This window comes from Poecilia formosa, unplaced genomic scaffold (assembly GCF_000485575.1).
Source record: "Poecilia formosa unplaced genomic scaffold, Poecilia_formosa-5.1.2 Scaffold405, whole genome shotgun sequence".
NCBI lineage: Eukaryota > Metazoa > Chordata > Actinopteri > Cyprinodontiformes > Poeciliidae > Poecilia > Poecilia formosa.
The window spans coordinates 318,867-337,955 of record NW_006800344.1 but is presented as its reverse complement, the minus strand read 5'-3'; the positions used below and the strand labels follow the sequence as shown (position 1 = coordinate 337,955).

The window sequence follows — 19,089 nt, the reverse complement described above, 5'->3', positions numbered from 1 at the left end:
GACACACACACACACACACACACGCACACACACAGACACACACACACACACACACACCTGCCCAGGTGGCTTTGATAAGATTGCACTGACACCAGGTGACACATCCTCCTCCAGGGGCTGATATATCAATACTCAGAGCAGCTCAGTTATCAGTCATTTTAAAAGTGAGCATTGCATTGCTTGGGTGTAGTTGCTTGGTTACAGCTGCATTTTCCTCTCTCTCTCTCTGTCTCTCTCTGTCTTTCTCTTGGTTTGTGATCTGTTTTTCTTCTACCACTCTTTACGCTCTCTTCTCATCTCTGACAGTCCTCAAACTGCAACCTCATTTTCATTCCAGACTTGGAAAGCAGAGAAGTTGTGAAGGTTGTTTGGTCCTTTGAGGCTTTCACCTCCTCCTCCTCCTCCTCCAGCTCCACCTCACTCTTTTTAAACGCTCACCCTTTTTGAAGACCTTTTGTCGACTTTATTTTACACTGCCTGTACTTTTTTTTCTCGCCTGCCCGGCCACATGCACTCAGTGCTTTTATTTTTCGTTTATCCTGAGGTTTTATAGTTTAACATGTAGGCATTCATTCCCCTTGGAGGTTTGCACAAATTTTTTGCCATGATTTCATGTGATAGACCAACACACAGTCGTGCACAGGTGTGAAGTGGAAGGAAATGATTCATTTCTTTCAAAAGGTGCTGTATACTTCAGTTTAGCTCCCTTTATTCTTACACCTTGAAAAAAAATCCAGCGTAACTTCCTTTGGATTTCACACAGGCTGCGGTGCATCTTGTCTTTTTGTTCTTTTTGTTTTTTGTTTTGCCCAGATGGGACCCATATCCGACTATTTTTCTGCAATCTGAACAGCCCAATCGGGATCTATTCCCAAATCTGATTTGAGCCTCTTTCATATGTAAAAGTAATACAAAATCGATTGTTTTCAAGGCACCCACAATCTGAACGATCATGTCGCATTTAATCCGTGATTTACATCATTAAGGTGAGAGATGCATCATAATTCTGCACCAGAAGAAGCCAAATCGGACGCAAACAAAGGGTGATGGAAAAAAAATAAAAAAATCATGATTATGAAATTATAAAAGACGTAGCATCATGCACTTCTGGCTCCGACTGCACATCCAGACAGATTTCTCTACAGACGTTGCAGCCACAACATGCAATTTCTATTAGATGTTCTTTATTTTGATTAGTTCAGACCAAAGACCTAATCGAAAAGTCTTGAAAGTTGCCGTCTAGTGACGTCTCCATTGACTGAGCTAGAGCTATTTTGCACATGAAAATACGGCATTTCAGTCTGTAGGTGTGCGAAGCAGCAGAAGGCAGACGTTGCTCCTGAAGGTCTTAAAGTCTAATTGAAGCAGAATGTGGTTTTATAAGGTCTATTTCTGGCAGGCTGAATTAAATGACACTGCTTTATTTTATCCTGTTTGAAATAAAAATGTAAATGATTGTATCATTTTCCTTCTGCTTCACGTTACGCACGACTACATGTTGGCATTTCACATAAGACCCCAACAAAACACGTAGCAAAATTCGCGGTGTGACAAAATGCTGATAAGTTCAACCCTTTTTGCGGCGCTCTATATTTGACAAGCGCACATTTATTCTCACAAAGAAGCGTAACAGAAACAAAAGACAGATCTTCTCTCTGTCGGCCGGGTGTCATTTTAAGAGAAGGCTGAAGGAGGTTTGAGCTGTTGCTAAGCGAATTTTCTCTTCTCCCCCCCCCTCCAGGATAAAACATGAGAATATTGTGGCTCTGGAGGACATCTACGAAAGCTCCAATCACCTGTACCTCATAATGCAGCTGTAAGTACAACAGCCCACCATGCTGTTAGTTTAGGTCAGCTCTCCGCCTCCCATTTGGCCCGTCATTTCGATAATGTGCTGCATGCTGAGCGTGAGTGAGCGTCTGCAGTGCCCTTGAGGCATCTTTGCTTAAGTGAATGCAGCAACGTGTAAAAAAAAAAAAAAAAAAAGTGCAAGTTCTTACTTCAGCAATGCTTCTTGATAAAGAAGTAGGCTCTCTTGGTTGGATTCAGGTGACAATATTGATGCTACTGTTTTTTTCTGAGTAAATGTGAAACTGAATCAGGAGTCATTCTGTCTTCATATCTGAACAAACTGCAGTTATTTTACAGCTAAGGCAACAAATATTGATGCAAAACTTAATGTCGTTTTCATGATTCCACCTTTACTGGCATTAACAGAGACTTGGAGATGCTCAGTTCAAGAAAATCTCCATAAAACCAAAACTCCTCTTCCCTTTTCATCTTTTTTAGATTTACACGCGTAAGATATTATAGCTGGTGCAAGTTTAAGCTTCAAGAATCGTTAATTCAGTCGGTCTCTCACATAGATGTGAAGCAATTCTCTTAACTTCTTTAAAACATTGCTTCAGCTCCTTGAGGTTAGTTCATTTACGTTCCCATCACGCCCTTGAGGTCGAGGTCTGAACTTTGACTGGGCCATTACATCACCATAGTTCTCGTTTTGTTCCCCCCCAGTCGTTCTGTTGTCGATGCGCTGCTGGTGTCGACATCAATGTCCTGTTGAAGACACGGCTTTGGCAAAGCCTCAGCTGTCTGATAGATAGCCTGATATTTTATTCTAGAACATTTTCACATACAGATGGCGACTTAATGACAGGAAATTACTCACAACCTGAGTCTGAAAAATAAGCCCAAATCATCCCCTCCACCTCCTCCGCCGCCGTGGTGGGCAGCTGCCGTGAGGTGTTTGTGCAAATGGCCTGAGTTTGAGTTTGAAATATTTCCAGTTTGGTCTGATCCAGCCGACAGACACGGTTCATCCGGGTAAATTCAGCTCTGACTTCAGAAAGTTCACACTTAGTTAGCAAGTTGTGCTGCCGTTTGCCTTTTTTCTGGCGACTCTTCCAAATAAACCGTACCTGTTAAACTGTTAGTTATGGCTTGACCTTTGACATTTAACATGCTAACTGAGACCTGAGATGAACCTTTAGGTTATTTTGAAATTTCTCTAAGCTTTGCATGACCTGATCTGGTGGGAACTCTTGGGAAATTTGGCAAAGGTCTTAAATATTATTAAATTATGATCGACCTGCAACTTTTAGCTTGAAAGTGCAAACTTAACTCAGGTTTTATTAACACAACTTTGGGTTTTCTCTAATTTTGTTAGGGCTCAGAAAAGAGTAGTAGAGACATTGTGTTATGATAAAGAAAGATCGATATTGTTATTGCAATTAAATTTTGTCCTGAAACTGTGCAGCCCAATAAGGATCTGAAAGTTATATTCATGTTTTTATTTCTTTACAAAATGGTAACCAACCAGGTTTCATTTTAGTGTTGAATTTTAAACCGCAGACGATTTACTGTAATATTACATTATTAGTCCCTTTTACAGCACAGACTTTACCAATTATGTTGTAAACTGTAACTCATCTCCCAGAGGTGAGTGAAACTCTCACCATTAGTTTCTTTTACTGTGTAAAATGCACATCTTCACGATTTTAAAAACCCTCCTCGCACATTTCTTTTTTAATTTTTTTTACAGCGTTTGTGACTAAACCATCTTTAGTTTAACCCATGGCTCGCTGCCCTCCCTTTGTCTCTGAAAGCTGCTCGATGTTGCCTTTCCCTCATTCTTAACTAAACACTGATTGCCAGTCATCTGTGAAAGCGGAGACGTACTCACGCTTGGTGCTAAACTTAATGAGTCACTTGTTATGCCTTTGCCTCGTCTAATTGCAGATTGAAGGAGTTCAGGATGGCTGCCTCATCAAGCCCGAACGCTCCAGAGACGCATACTGTTGTTGTGTATTATAATGTTGGTGTGTCGATACTATTGGGAACGTTTATATGAATAATATAATTGGGTAATCATTTTTGTCCTTTCCAAAAAAAAAAAAACCACTTAAAATAGTTTGCAGTCGGTTTTTTTCTCTCTCTCTGATGTTACGTCATCCACCCCGATATCTGGCTTGAATTTTGGCCCATTCCTCCTGTCAGGTCTAACGTAACTCTGTGTTGGCTTCTATAAAATGTTGAGTTTGATTTCCTTTGGTAACTAATTTAGCAGCATGATTGGAGTCATTGTTCCTTTATTGAACAAATTTGTACCCAGACTTTCATTTTCAGTTTGATATCTTGAGACGTCGCTTCAATGTTTCCACATGAAGTTATTTCTTCACGGTTTTGTCCGTTTTGTGAACTCCAGCTGTCTCTCCTGCACCACGCTACTCACACATGATGCGGCCGCCACCGTACTTCACATTCGGGATGCTGTTCCCCCCCGTTTCCTCCAAATGTAATGATGGTCAAACACTTTAGTTTTAGCTTCACCAGACCACAAGACTAATCCCCAACAATTAAGGTCTATCTTCCTGAGTGCGTTTGAAAGCTACAAGCTGACTTTCTAAGTTGCATTTGGAGCTCAGCTTCATCCTCTCTTTCAGTTCATGTTGCTACTCGGATCACTTAATGATTATTTCGCCCGTTTCTGTCAGCGTCTTTGCAAGGCCTTCTCCTTCCGGAAGTACTTTTGAGTCGTCGCCTTAAAATATATTCACAGATGTGCATCTAATCGTCTCGACTTTTGTGAGTTACTCAAAGGCTTTACAAAGCTTGGCGTCATCGTCTTGGCTTTCCCAAATTCTTGGAAGTAAGTAATAATAATAAAAAATCCGTAATCTGATATTTAGCTAATAGAAATAATTTTGGTAATCCTAACTGACCTAAACATGAAAGGTTTGATTTAATGTCACACAGTGACGGGGAAAACGGTCTGCAGGTGGGTTACGTCCCAGACATCCATCTGATGTATCGATCTAATTTTCTGTTTCTTTATTAAGGTGGTTTTTGCATAAATATTTTCAGGATGCTACTGTGGACTTTCCTGTAGTGGTGATTTCTAGAAAAATCATAACAAAATTTATAATAGTATAGGTTAATTAATAATCCTGCATTAAAACACAAAAACTTGAGATGTAACTTTAGACAAATCACAATGCAGTCTGGGATATTTTTAGAAGCTTTCGCTGCCTCTGTGTGTTCACAGTCATAAGGGAATTTTAAATGGCACATTAATGCAAACATTTTTCTTCCCTGGTGCTGTTGTCACATGAGGCAGCATCAAAAACAAACCTCAGCTCATCCATGACCAATAAAAGTAATTATAACGAGTAAAAAGACAACCTGGTCTAAGTTTCCCAATCTGTCTGTGCATACCAAGAAAACTGTCTAAAAAAAGACTTTGAGTAAAATTTCCACTCTAGATAGCAGAAAGGAGCAGAACTTAGCAAAACACAGAGCTACAGTATTTTAGTATTAACAACAACAAAAGATCTGATTGTCATTTCCTGCGTCTGGCTGGCCAGATAACGCGAGTTATAAACCCCAAAGGATATTAATGGGACAGGTGTCCAACAAGCTTATGACGTCCATAATTCTTCATGGAAATGAGAGAAGAAAAAAAACAAACATCATGCAAAACATTTCTGCTATGATTTTACCTGAACGTTGTTCGACGACTCTAATAATCGCTATGAAAATAAGAGAACCTGCAGTGAGTGGTGGTCTCTGTTTGTACAAATATACGGAGGGATTTTGTACATGTATATCATGTCATTTATATGAATACGTTGATTTTTCAATTAGGTGGATCGATGGTACAAATGTCCGATTTGAATACATTTTAAAAGCAAGAAATTGATCCACCAGTTTGAATTAACTGCAGATTTTCTCAAAACATATAAATACACCACCACATGTATTTTAGCAGGTAGTGTTGCCATCAACAAGGTTTATCCTGCTGGGATATCTGACCACTTTTCATTGTAGAAATGGTGCAGTTGATTAAAACCAGCAGGTTTCCTGAGACATATTCAGCTTTTATTAATTATGGAGAAGCCAGAAATATTCAACAAGCGAAATGCCAGCTTTCTTTATCTATCACAAAACCAGCTTTGTTGTTTCTATTGTCATATTGGACCTGTTTTAGAGGTCCGGTTAGCTCAGGTGAAAGAACATCGGTCACAATGTTTAGCAATAACTTGGAAACACTGATGCTTATTATCAGTCCCTGCAGGATGTTGCAACGGTTTCTTTCTCTTTTTTTTTTGTGATTGTTGTGGCCTAAAATTACGGATTTCGCTGCAGCTTTTCCGAAAAGAAGTTAAGATTTATTTTTGCCATAAGATTGTTTCATAAAAAGTTGAAATTGCTGCACCTTTTCCCTTTTCTCATCAAGCTGTAATCACTCCTTACCTGACCTCTGCTGGCCTCTGGCCTGATGTCTCCTCTCTCACTCTTTGCTCTTTCTTTTAAATACGTGGAAAGCAACAGTGAGCACAACTTTTGTATGGAAACAAAGGAAAATCGGGTTTAACTAGCAAGCAAGGGATGTAAAATATTTAACAAAATTAGTATTCTGGTTTACAAGCTTAATGTGATATACCAACATGAATTAACTAATCATTTAAAGCCCACTAGATCTTTTTAATGCTATTTGTTCTTTTTGTTTCTGTGTCATTTCTTGTGCTGCTTTTTGCACCAACAGGGTTTCTGGTGGCGAGCTGTTCGACCGGATCGTAGAAAAGGGCTTCTACACAGAGATGGACGCCAGTCGGCTAATTCGTCAAGTTCTGGACGCCGTCAACTATCTCCACTCCATGGGCATAGTGCACAGGGACCTGAAGGTACGGCAGTATTTCACATTTGTCGTGTAGGCGTTTTGGTTTTTTTCTGCCTGCGAGGGGGAGTCCCTGGCATTGAAACCTGCGTGGGTTTCTGTCACACGTTACGGTGATCACACTGTGGGGTTAAATGTCAGGGGATTTTCCTTCTCGGTAAACTGTAGGAAGGGTCTTGACTGAGCCGTGAAAGCTCTTTAAACGACAAATCCATCCGACTTCTTTAGCCTGGATGGTTTGAGACGAGGGAAAGCAACAGGCTGAGCTACTGGCTGCTTCCTGTTTGTGTTTGCAGCCCGAGAACCTGCTCTACTTTAGTCCTCACGACGATTCAAAGATCATGATCAGTGACTTCGGCCTGTCCAAGATGGAGGGCACAGGTGGCGTCATGGCCACGGCCTGCGGGACGCCTGGATATGTCGGTAAGGTTGCCCTCCCAGCTGTGGCTTTAGGAGAAAGTGCAAGCTGTTCTTTGTAAATATTCATATCTCGCTTTATGTTTTTTATACTGCAGCTGTAAACCTCAGTTTATTTCATTTGGAGTTTTTGTGATAGACCAAATTTATTTCCAAACAAGGAAAGTGAAAAGTTTAGTATGCAGATGTAGTTGGCCCCCATTTCCCTTAAACATTCTTAAATAAAATCCAGATTAACCAGATCCATAAAGAAACCCAAACATTTTTCTCCAGCTGCTAGGTTCCTCTGCACAGATGAAAGTATTTCTGACCAATAAAACATTTCATTGTTTCAGCTCCCGAGGTTCTGGCGCAGAAGCCGTACAGTAAAGCGGTGGACTGCTGGTCCATCGGGGTCATCGCATATATTCTGTGAGTACTTGACGTTATCTAACATTTAACTTTTTATTTAGTTTGCTTTATGAATGAACATTTGCTCAGAACAGAAACCAGCAGGGAGCTTAAACATCATTTAACTCCGCATGAAAATTATGTAAAATAAAGATGACAATTCAAGAATCAGAAAACGTCCTAATCTTGATCACAGCTTTGCGACGTCTTCAAGATCACAAACATTCAGCCAGGATTGTCACTGACAGAGATTGTTGCTTAACTATTAGAGATTGTTAGTTAACTATTGAAATGCATCCAGATTCCAGGTTGAAGCTCATTCATTAGTAACCTACCTACGCGGTGGGCAGCCAGAGGGATCCCTACAGCTCCATTAACACGGAAGTTTTCAGTAGGAAGTGTTGCACACAGTCTTATTAAGCGAAAGAGTTTCACTTATTAGCAAGCAAAAAAAAATCCCTGATGCTGTAATCTATTGATTAAGCAATAAGAGTTTGAAGTTTTTATGTTTTTCACATCTGTTTGTAGAAAATACACAGTTTTATTTTCAGACGACAAACCTAAATGCCTATTTTTCTCTATATATTAACACTGGATTCCTATTGTCCCGTTTTTTTTTGTTTTTTTTATGTTCTTGAAAATCCCTCTGTGCCGTCTTCTTCTGTTGCATTATATAGAGAATCCAACTGCCTGTAAATGGGATTAGGTCACGTAAATCCTCTAAGATTTGGGTTGAAGACTCTAACATCAGCAGCATAACAACCTTCGAACTTGTGTAATCTTGATCTTCCTCCCAGGCTTTGCGGCTACCCTCCGTTCTACGACGAGAACGACTCAAAGCTTTTCGAGCAGATTTTGAAGGCAGATTATGAGTTTGACGCACCGTATTGGGACGACATCTCAGACTCTGGTAAGCTGAAGTTTGTGTGTGTGTGTGTGTGTGTGTGTGTGTGTGTGTGTGTGTGTGTGCGTGTGCTGCGTTTGAAATAAAGGGTAAATCAAGGCCCCCAGAGATTCTTCCGTTACATAACTCTGCCAGAGCTAACAACCTTGTGTTTAAAGCCGCATAACAAGGCAAAAAGTAAAGTAATGAGGGGACACAGTTCAGCAGCTGCCATGGCAACTTAATCCTGCAATGTCTTTATATCCCACGTTTGGTGTCAAAACATAACAAGCAAGCTATTTTCAAGTGGACACGAATCAGTAGCTGCATTTGGCTTAGCTTAGGGGGCGCCGGCCTGACAGTTTGTCAACTTTCAGCGTTTTTAGACGTATATGCCACCTGCGTCTGAAAAGCACCCGTCAGTATCCCACGACAACAAACGTGGGACTCCTGTTTTACCTAAAATAGCGTCATATTTAAATCTTCTTCTGGCTCAGTGGAAAACAAAGAACCACAGCCAGAAAAGTGACAGCAGATCCCCTGAGTGGAGTCAGAAATTTCATAGACAAAGTGTAAATCGTTGACTTTCACAGCCGTGTGTCAAAGAGAAGTAACTTCTTTGCACAGGCCTTTTATCTTTTAGCTGTGTAATGGAGCACACTGCCAAGACTGCATGTTATTGCTTGCTAGCACCAGCTAAAATGGGAATTGAGATGTCATTACAGTGTTATTTTTATTTCATTTACATTTTTATTACATGCCAAATTGGCCAGGATTAGAACTACACGTGTTAGAAACATTTTAAATGCTTCCTATTTCATAACCTTGTGGNAAAAAAAAAACAGTCTGGAGACTTTAGTCATCATATTTAGTCACCAAATCCTGAAATTACATAAATTGTGAAAATGTGGCTGGTGATTCAGACGAAGCATAAATGTCTAATGCTCCGATGGGCACACACACATGAACTTTATTCAAAACATTCAGGAAATCACCAATCACCAGCATTCATTAAGAGTGGGAAGAAAAAAAAAACAAACAACTGTAGTTTCCTGCTAACTTTAGCTTAACCACAGACTCGTTTTAAACGTCAGCATTTTATGAATTGGGCTTTTGTCACACACTGAAATCATTTATGTGATGCAAATTTTATCCGTGCGGCACTTCCTGCGTCCTCTGCAGATTCATCTGATCCTGGGAGTGAAGGAGTCATATTGACCATTTCCTGTAGTGACTCATAGCTGGAGCCGTTCTCCGGCTGGAATCGGCTAAATGGATTGAGATTAAGCGTTCGAGGAAACAAACTCTGCAACATGTTCACGTCTGACCTTAAAACCGTCTTGTGACACATCTTTTGTTCATTTTAGACGTCATTTGCAGACATTAATGTCTAAAGCTCTGGCTACTTTGAGTGTTTTCAGTCAATTATCAGTTTACGAAAACATACACATAAACCTTACCAACACACTCAACAGATAGCATGTTTAGCAACTTTATTAAAAAAGAAAAATGGAGATGCATCAGTAAGGCTTTTACAAGCAAATGCATATTTTTAGTTCTCATTTGTTTATTTGTAAGACCTGTTTAATGTTCTGCCAATATATAATGTAAAAAAAAAAAAGATTAGAGCACATTCAAATCACGAGTGTAAAGTGTAACTATAGGAAATTGGGTTGCAGGTTCCTTAATAGAGGTTGTCAATTTCAGATGATGATGTGTTAATGCACAGTTCCTTACTTTGTCCTAACTTTTAACTAAACTCAGATCAAGGCGTGTCAAAGAAAAAGTTGATCCATTGATCCATTAAAAAAAAAACAGAGTGGGAGTTTAAAGTTTCAAGGCATTTAATTAACAGAAGGAAAAAAAATATTTGCTCAGTTAAAACCAATCAAGAGAAACTTGCTTGTTTCATTCATCATAAAACCCTTCTAGTTTTTTCTACCAATCTGCTTTGTTCTTGTCAGTAACTGTGAATTGTGATGCTTAAATGTGAGACATCAGATGAAAACATAAAAACCTTGAGTGCCGGAAAGTGAAGAACTCGTCCTCAGCTGGATGCGCACTTGACTTTTCTTCTTGTCCTCTTCACAGCCAAAGACTTCATCAGCTGCTTAATGGAGAAGGACCCCGAGAAGAGATTCACATGTGACCAGGCTCTTGAGCACCCCTGGTGAGGAACCACACACGCACACACCCACACCCACACACACACACACACACCTCGTTTCATAGCGGTGTGACGCAGATTGCCAGGCTTACGCATGTGTCATGGAGAGCTTGTCCTCCCACAGTCATCTGTCAGCACGGCTCCGAGCGGCGGGCCCACCTCTGCCGGGCAGCGCCAGCGTCTCGGGGAAGAAATCTTCTGAATAAATCCCCGCCAATTAGTGGCTTGTATCCTCAAGGATCCTTGAAGTCTTAATGAACAACTGGGATGTATTCCCAGGTCTGAGTCAGGCCTAACGAGGCCGAGACGGTGTGGGCTGACGCATCCCGCCGAGGGGGCCAGCAAATCTGTTGGGGAGTAAATGGGCATTTTTGTGGGTCGTGGGCAGGTGGTCGTTCTGATGCGACCGGCGGGAACAGATGCCGTAATGGAGAGAAACGGCTTTCGTTTGACAGGGTTTTGTAAAGAGATGCGATGATGATGAATGTGAGAGGGAATCCTGCAGAAACAGCAGCCCATCACTCAAAAAGTGCTGCAGCCGAATGGAAAGAAACGCAGGGACTGAATATGAAAACAGCACGGGGATCATTCTGCTGGCAGGACGGTGTGTGTGCGTGTGTGCGTGTGAACGCTTCCACTGATTGTGTGTGTGTGTATTTTCTTTTCTTTCTCTACAGGATTGCTGGAGACACTGCTCTGTGCAAGAACATACATGAATCTGTCAGTCGACAAATGCGCAAAAACTTTGCCAAAAGCAAATGGAGGGTATGTGAAACTTTAAATCTTATTTACCAAAAAGAGCAAATAAAGCAATGTTTTTGTTTCTTCTTGCTGGGGGAAAAAAAAGAAAGAAAAAAAAGCAGAGTAATTTCTGTTTTGCACCTTCTCCGCTTAGCAAGCGTTCAATGCGACAGCTGTGATCCGCCACATGAGGCGTCTGCAGCTCGGCACCAGCTTCGGAAGCAGCATCCAAAGTGCCAAGCCTGCGCCGGGTCCTCAGAGCCGAGCGCCGGCCAAGAGCCAGTCTGTGGACTGCGCCCCGCTCTCCCTGAAGGACTGTGAGTGACTCTGCGGACGCCAGCTGTGATCAAAACAGACGCGTTTAACTTCCAGCTTGGAGTTTAGCCAAGCTTTCATCCTGCTGCCCGCTCCGTTAAGACGATCAATGCTTCTGCTGCCTTTGGGTTTAATACATCATCTCTTTAAAAAAAAAGAAAAAGGAAAAAAAAGAAGCCTTTTTGCAGCGCTGCTGATATGAGACATACAATATCTTCCAAAAGTATTTACAACCCATAAATGTTTTACACATTGCAACAAATAAACCTAAATGTATTTTGATAGGATTTTGTGGGCTAGAGGACCACAAAGTGGCACGTACATTGTGAAGTTGGGTTTCCACTTCGCAAAATCTTAGCAATAAGAAATTGGAAAAGCATGGTGCAGCTGAATTAGATCCAGTATGACCAAAGGAAAGTATCACCTCACTGCCTCTGATTTAATGTCAGTGTGAGTAAAGCTGTTTACACAAGGTTTGTTCAAGTGAGAAACAGGATTGCTTTGCAAGAAGACAAAATTTTATCAAGTGTTTTTGATGTAGTTTCTAGTGCAAACGTCTTAGTATGCTTGGAATAAGAAAACTAACTTACAAGTAACTTTTTGGCAAGAAATCCGAGCTTGTTGTAAGTCAATAATTCTTTTAATATTGATGAAAATGTTCTGGTTCCATTCGTCAATATTAAGGAATTATTGACTTGATGCAAGCTCCAGTATCTTGCTGAAAAGTTTGAAATACATCATGGAACTAAACTAACCAGCAACTCATTATTACATAAAATAAAATGCAGCATATTTCTGTTTCTAATCCGTGCCATGTCTCCTGCAGGTCCTTCTATCGCTCCTCTTCCATCCGTCGTCAAAGTGCACAACCAGGACTCTGACCTTCCCGTGTCACTGGAGGAGCCCCAGGTGGTGGCCGAACCCACCCGGCCACGCCCCTCCACCGTCACGGTCATCCACACTGGGACTAAATGACGCCAGGTTCCGCGGGAGGTGAGCTGGGAGACCACCGAGCTTTGAGACCCCGGTTGAGGGGGTCTCACGATGCGACATGGTTGCCCAGTTTTTCCATCCCGCCGCCTCCCGTCTGCTAACGCCAAACCCCGAGGGAGGAAATTTGAAGAGCCCTGACTCGGCCTCGTTTCGCACGGCGCTGCTTCCCCTTTACGTCTTCACACAGACATGGAAGTTCAGATGAAGGAGGGGAGAAAGGGAAGACTCACCTGAAAGCTGCTGCTGCTGTGGAGACGATGGCTTGTCTGGCAGGCGAACAAACAAGCGACTGCTGACGGAGCAACGGGACTAAAGGGAACTCTCTGCTGGAGCTTGACTGTGAAAAGTCGTTCCGCTGTATGCCTTGTTTAAATATCCTGCCTGGAACCGTTCTGTAGAGTCATGTCATGCAGGTGAAACGTATAAAGCTTCAAACTGTGGTTAATACTTGTGCCATCATCTGCACTCTGAACCTGCTGTTGTTCAGGCGGCTCCCGTCCAATCCGCTGTGGTGTTTTTGCAGTGACGGCTCATGGCGTCATGACTTCCAACAGCATGGCTGTCAGTGTTGTGTCTTTGCTTTATTTTATTTTTTTAAGTTAACAAACAAAGCAGGACAATCTGCATCGGTCATGGCTGTGATTCCAGAGAGAGAGAGTGCAAACGATTGATTATCTATTGGGAATATTTATTTTCCTATATTACATATAATGACTTTTTGTAAGAATATAATTTGCTGAGACGTGTAAATGTTTATTAAAACTGGACTTGCAGTTATTGCCACATAAATACAATATCTACTAGATGTGACTTTGTAATTGCTGTTTTATTTAACGAGTTTCGATGTGACTGTAATGTCCTCCTTCATCCACAGGAGGGCGCTCTATGAGTTCTCAGGGATCTGCAGGGATGTGTGCTTGAATCTAACCAAACGCCTCTGTGTGATCAATCACAACTGACTCATCCGACTTACTGAAAGACATTTTTTTCTAAAAAGAAAGAAAAACACCTAAAAACAGGTTGTTTTTTTATCCCCATGTGCCACAGGGATAGACGTTTACTTCCTGACACTATGTTTCTTCTCGGTAAACCTGGAACATGACGGGATGTGGAGAACGACCAGTGATGTGACGGTGTTTCTGCTTCATTTTGTTCCCCCGTGCTCTGCTTCCGCTCCTGAAGTGGCTGCTCTGAGAAACAGCTCCACTCTGTGTTTAATCACTGTGCTTTTCATACCAGCCTGTTGAATTTAGCTGAAAGACTCCGTCCTCATCCCCTCCTGCTCTGTCGCTCTGTAAAAACTGCCTCTGACAAAGAAGAGAAAGGGATCCGTCTTTGTATTTTCTTTGTGCTTTCTCTACTTAACTTTAATCACTCAACATGAATGTGGAATTAAAAAGAAAAAAGAAAAAAAAAGCGGTCCAGAAATGTAACAAGTGCATGGCCAGTGTATAAGGTTTTGCCACCTTTTAATAACAAAAGATGTGGTGAGTATCAAAGATTTTGGAAGTATACTTGCTGTAAATACAAGAACTCTACAACATTCACCAGTCTTGCGTGTTTTATTTTATGTGATTAGAAGAAAAGTAGAGGTGCACTGATTCATCTGTGCCGATATCTGTAATTTTGGGTGATCGGCTGATCTTATCCAGCGATCTCATCTACCTTGGCAAAGGTAGATGTTTCAGACAAAACAAAGTGGTATGGGCCAAAATTGGAATCGGAAAGCAGGTCAGGCTTTTTAAAAGATCGGTAATCGGCCAGAAATCTGCAATCGGTGCAACCCTAAAGAAAACATGAAGCAATGAAAGATTTTAAATAAGTTTACCTAAAACGCCATGCTGCAAAAATGTGTCTATAGTTGTCTAAACTCCTCTTCCTCCCCGCCTCCGCTGCATCTGTACTACGTGTGACACGTACCGTCGTTGTCCTCCTCGGCATAGCTCTCAAACTCATTCCTCTTCTCCTCGTGAAACTCCCTCTTTCGCTCGTCAGCAGCCAAAACCTGCCTCTGCTCCGCTGCAAACACAGAAGAAATCAGATAAGGAGGTAATGACCCAGATTTTAGAAGGGTTCTCTGCTTTTTCTTCTATTTTGTCGCTATTGCTTCAAGAGGCGGTGTTATGTATAAACTCAACTTTTTTGAGCTATGCATTGTAATGTTATTCCCTCATCAACAAATTTCCTCCTCAGAGCTGCATTTTCCAAGCTATCAACCTTCCGACTCTCAGAGCAACCCTTCCTTTTGACTCCCCCACTCCGCTCCTTCAGACTAGCCAGCAGCAATTAGCAAACACCTGGTGGAACTGCGCATCTGCTGAGCGTGTTATGCAAGCTATTTCTCAGTGAAACGCTGTTAAATCGTTGCTGAAGAGCCAATAAAAGAGCAATGTTGTGATGAGTTCCTGAAGAGTGCCAGAAAAAGCAGGAGTTTCTTAAATAACTTGACAGTGCTATGATTATGTGGCTGGGAACATATAATCAGACTAAAACACACCAGGTGCATTAACAGTATTTGCATAATGTCAGGAGCACATTGAAAAGAGGGAGACCCGCGGTACCGCAGCAGCTGCAGAGACCCACGGCTCCGCTGGTAGAACCTCTTGTACCAACTGCAGATCTAATCTTTATGAAAGAGTCGCTGATCTGAAATGTTTAAATGGAAAAAACAACAAAAAAACAGGAAACCTGTTAGGGTTCATAGCTTTTGTTCACTTAGTTATTTTTCTGAAAGCCTTTTTTTATAGCAATCAGATTGTCAGCAAACTCACATCGTCTGCAGTAACGGTGGAGGCATCAGCTCTGACCGGGAAAGAGATTGCAGTGCTCACCTTTCCAAAGAAAGGCCACGACCCCTGACCTTTGCTCAGACATGGCTGCTCAAGTTTGTGCTTCTGCTGTTAACAGCAGAACATCCTGAGACTAAACAAGGCTTACAGACTGAGGTTGACTAATTCTATTTTGTATGACTGTAATTTTCTTTTATTATCGTTATTGTTATTATTATTACCATCATTACATGTGGAATCCAGGAAAGAGCATTCAAAATGTGTGGCCAGTTTGTCCTTCTTGCCTGTCTTTTATTTTGTCTGGTCAAATTCCTCATTGAACTCCCAGCCGCTCTCCCACCTACTCACTCCTCCATCCCGCTCCCAGCTTTTTTTTTTCTCTCTCTCTCGCTCTTTTTCACCTTGTTGGCAGACATGCGCACGGCATGTTACACAACATCGCACCTTAACGCTCTTGAGGCTGTCGGCCGTCACGCAGAAAGCGGCTGCGCTCAGAGACGTGGTCCGGTGTGGGTGTGGGAGCTCCATGCTGGCCTGTGACTCCTGCTGCTGGGAGGGGAGCAGCAGGTCTACGGTCGGGCCAAGTTCAGAAACCAAAACAGGCCCGACGGTCACCAGCTTCACAGCAGCGTGTTGTTTGTAATGCAACTAAAGACTGAGGTGATCCGTTAGCGAAGGTAAATCTGCTAAACATTAACCAAAGCACCACAGCGACCCGTCCAGGTTTTACAAAAAACAACAAGAAAAAAAGATAATTTTATCTGTTTTCTTAGAATGAAAACACAGTAAAAGACTGATTTTCTTAATGCGTTTGGAGACAGAAATGAGACAGGTCTGATTAAAAATACATTTAGAAAAAGCACATCTCAGTAAAACAGAGACAAAGCAGACATCAGCAGAGTCCCCGCCTAAGAATTTGTAAGCATTAAACTCTTAATCCACTATTTTCACATGTCGTAAGATTTAACTGTATTAAACACTGTGAATATGTATTTTCCTCAACAGTAGGAAATATCGATGTGTTTACCGTTAATCTATTTGAATGATTTGTTCCTTAAATGACCATTAGTATTATTTTGGGTGATATTATTATACATTAAATAAGCAAATAATCAAACTAATATAGCCAACTAAAAGCACAATAAAAAACTTAATCAATAATAAAATGTTCTACCATATCAGCCTCAGGAGATGATTGAGGGATGAAGAGATGCTGATTTCTGGTTCTTTAGGCTCAAACCGGGTCTGCAGGTCCTCTCCTGATCTATTCTGTCTGCGCCACGATGGACACATTTTTTAAAATTGTCTCATTCGTCCTCACAAACGTTATTCCCACTCACGTCTGTATCTTTACGAGAGGTTTTGCTTCTAAGGACGGTGGATTATCGGGTCAAGGACGTTTTAAAAAGACCCGGGTTGATAGATAGCACCTTACCGCGGCTGCGTAGTGTCCGTTTCTAGGCAACCGTGACAACAGTGTGGGTCCGTAGCTTTCTGGGGTCCTTTAGCTCTTGCCACCACAATTTAGTTGACCTTAATATTTCCTGTGTTTTATTTTGGTCATTATTGTTGCACTTAAGTTTTCGTGTGTGATAGGCGTGTCTATCGGATATTTATAGAAATACTGGACATTTATATTTATAGCAACATTTAACAGTCAAATACGGGACGATTTCGTATGTTATGGGACGGGTGGCAACCCTTATTTTTATTTCTGAAAGATGGCAACCCCATGATGAGCCAGACAACCCCCGATTATGTAGGACAGGGTTGTGTGGGTGTTAAAGCCGTTTTAATAAACTCGCTACAGGTAAAACTAAAAAGGGAATAAATAAGGATGAAGGGTTGGAAACATGACCAAAACTACCGGCGTGCTGTGCAATGAGTGAAGTGAGAGGGAAACAGGAAGCAAGAGGACAGTCTCTGCCTACCGGTTCACCGCTGCTGATCCCGTTCCCTTCACGACGGTCCAGCGCTACCCCTTCTGGACTTTGACAGCAGCACTTTAATTAATTAATTAGTTATGCTAGTAAGTCTCTGTAAGTTGGAATAACATTCCATTTTGAATATCATTGAGATAAATAAATATGTAAACCTATTGCAGCTTTTGCTTATTATGTTAATGTTGATAGTTATGGTGTACGTTTATTATAAACGCTAGAATGTTGCAAACAAAAACACAAACAAACAAACAGACAAACAAAACCCATTAAAACCATATTTAGACAAAAATTTCATCATATACAGTACATACTTGGTTGGGGCCAACCAATAATTTGCTTCCAAACCCAATTGCAGTAAAAGCACAAGGCATTTATTCAGCTGTAGCTTCAGGTTGCTGTCTTGTTGCTTCAATATTTCATAGTATTCTTTCTATATCTATCTANCACAAGAAACACAATAAAATCATGATGATTTGAGAAAATGAAAAAGCTTTTAGTTGCTTTTGAAAAACCTCCACAGAGTCAGCTCCAGACTAGATGACACAAAAGCATGAGCAATTTTCTCTAGGTCAACTCTGGAGACCATATATGTTATTTTAGCAATGTTTCTTAGGTAACCCTTTATTTGAAAGGTTGTGCATAAGCAACTTTTTGTCAAAAGTTGCTTATGCAACTTAAACACAGTTTGGCGAGACCAATTAACCTGTTTAGAAAACCCACACATGCACAAAGAGAACATTAAAACTTAATTCAGAAAGACCCAAGGCTGGGACTCAAACACATTAACTGTTTACTGCAAGGCAACAGTGCTACCAAGCGCGCCACTGCCATAATTTGTTTCCACTTCAACCACTTCTTCTTTCCAACCGCTAGAGGGCAGACATGGCCTTTGACACGTCGAAGTGTCACCTGCTGTTGTTCAGGCGGCTCCCGTCCAATCCGCTGTGGTGTTTTTGCTGTTACGGCTCACGGCGTCATGACTTCCAACAGTATGGCTGTCAGTGTTGTGTCTTTGCTTTAATTTAATTTAATTTAATTTAATTTAATTTAATTTAATTTTTTTTTTAAGTTAACAATCAAAGCAGGACAATCCGCATCGGTCATGACTGTGATTCCAGAGAGAGAGAGTGCAAACGATTGATTATCTATTGGGAATATTTATTTTCCTATATTACAATCATGACTTTTTGTAAGAATATAATTTGCTGAGACGTGTAAATGTTTATTAAAACTAGACTTGCAGTTATTGCCACATAAATACAATATCTACTAGATGTGACTTTGTAATTGCATTTTAAGATTCTTTTATTTGTATTTAAATCTTTAAATGGCCTTGCTCCCTCCTATCTCTCTGAGCTGCTACATATATACTGTCCTCCTCGAGCTCTTAGATCAGCGAGCCAAATGAACCTGGAGGTGCCGAGGACTTCGAGGAGGCAGAAAGGAGACAGGGCGTTTGCTGTTGCAGCTCCTAAACTTTGGAATTCTTTACCTATGTCGGTAAAACAGGCCTCTTCTTTAGCAATTTTTAAATCTGCTCTTAAGACTTACCTTTTCCGGTTTGCCTTTGATTCAGTTTGAGCTGCTGCTTTCCTGTATTTATCTGGGTATGTTTATGTATTGTATAGGGTGTTTTAAGTCACTGTATTGTTGGTTATAGTGTGTTTTAATTTTGATTTTTATTTGATTAATTTTGTGATTGTACAGCACTTTGGTCAGTGGTACTGTTTTAAAGTGCTATATAAATAAACTTGCCTTGCCTTGCCTTGCCTAAT

General features: G+C 41.1%; 2 protein-coding genes across 3 annotated transcripts in view; one reads left to right on the top strand and one right to left on the bottom strand.

The window, feature by feature from the left end:
* camk1db (calcium/calmodulin-dependent protein kinase 1Db) overlaps window positions 1-13,567 on the top strand; it is a 30,279-nt gene extending 16,712 nt beyond the window's left edge. For both annotated transcript variants that reach the window (XM_007576361.2, XM_016663165.1), the window contains 9 exons: window positions 1,742-1,816; window positions 6,545-6,683; window positions 6,973-7,099; window positions 7,429-7,504; window positions 8,281-8,393; window positions 10,458-10,536; window positions 11,211-11,298; window positions 11,429-11,591; window positions 12,416-13,567. In XM_007576361.2, the coding sequence (XP_007576423.1) occupies window positions 1,742-1,816; window positions 6,545-6,683; window positions 6,973-7,099; window positions 7,429-7,504; window positions 8,281-8,393; window positions 10,458-10,536; window positions 11,211-11,298; window positions 11,429-11,591; window positions 12,416-12,564 (1,009 nt within the window). In that variant the 3' untranslated portion in view covers window positions 12,565-13,567. The remainder of the gene's footprint in view (window positions 1-1,741; window positions 1,817-6,544; window positions 6,684-6,972; window positions 7,100-7,428; window positions 7,505-8,280; window positions 8,394-10,457; window positions 10,537-11,210; window positions 11,299-11,428; window positions 11,592-12,415) is intronic.
* Window positions 13,568-13,605: 38 nt separating this feature from the next.
* ucmab (upper zone of growth plate and cartilage matrix associated b) overlaps window positions 13,606-19,089 on the bottom strand; it is a 14,292-nt gene continuing 8,808 nt past the window's right edge. Inside the window, exon 5 of the mRNA XM_016663167.1 lies at window positions 13,606-14,601. Within this exon, the coding sequence (XP_016518653.1) occupies window positions 14,486-14,601 (116 nt within the window). The 3' untranslated portion in view covers window positions 13,606-14,485. The remainder of the gene's footprint in view (window positions 14,602-19,089) is intronic.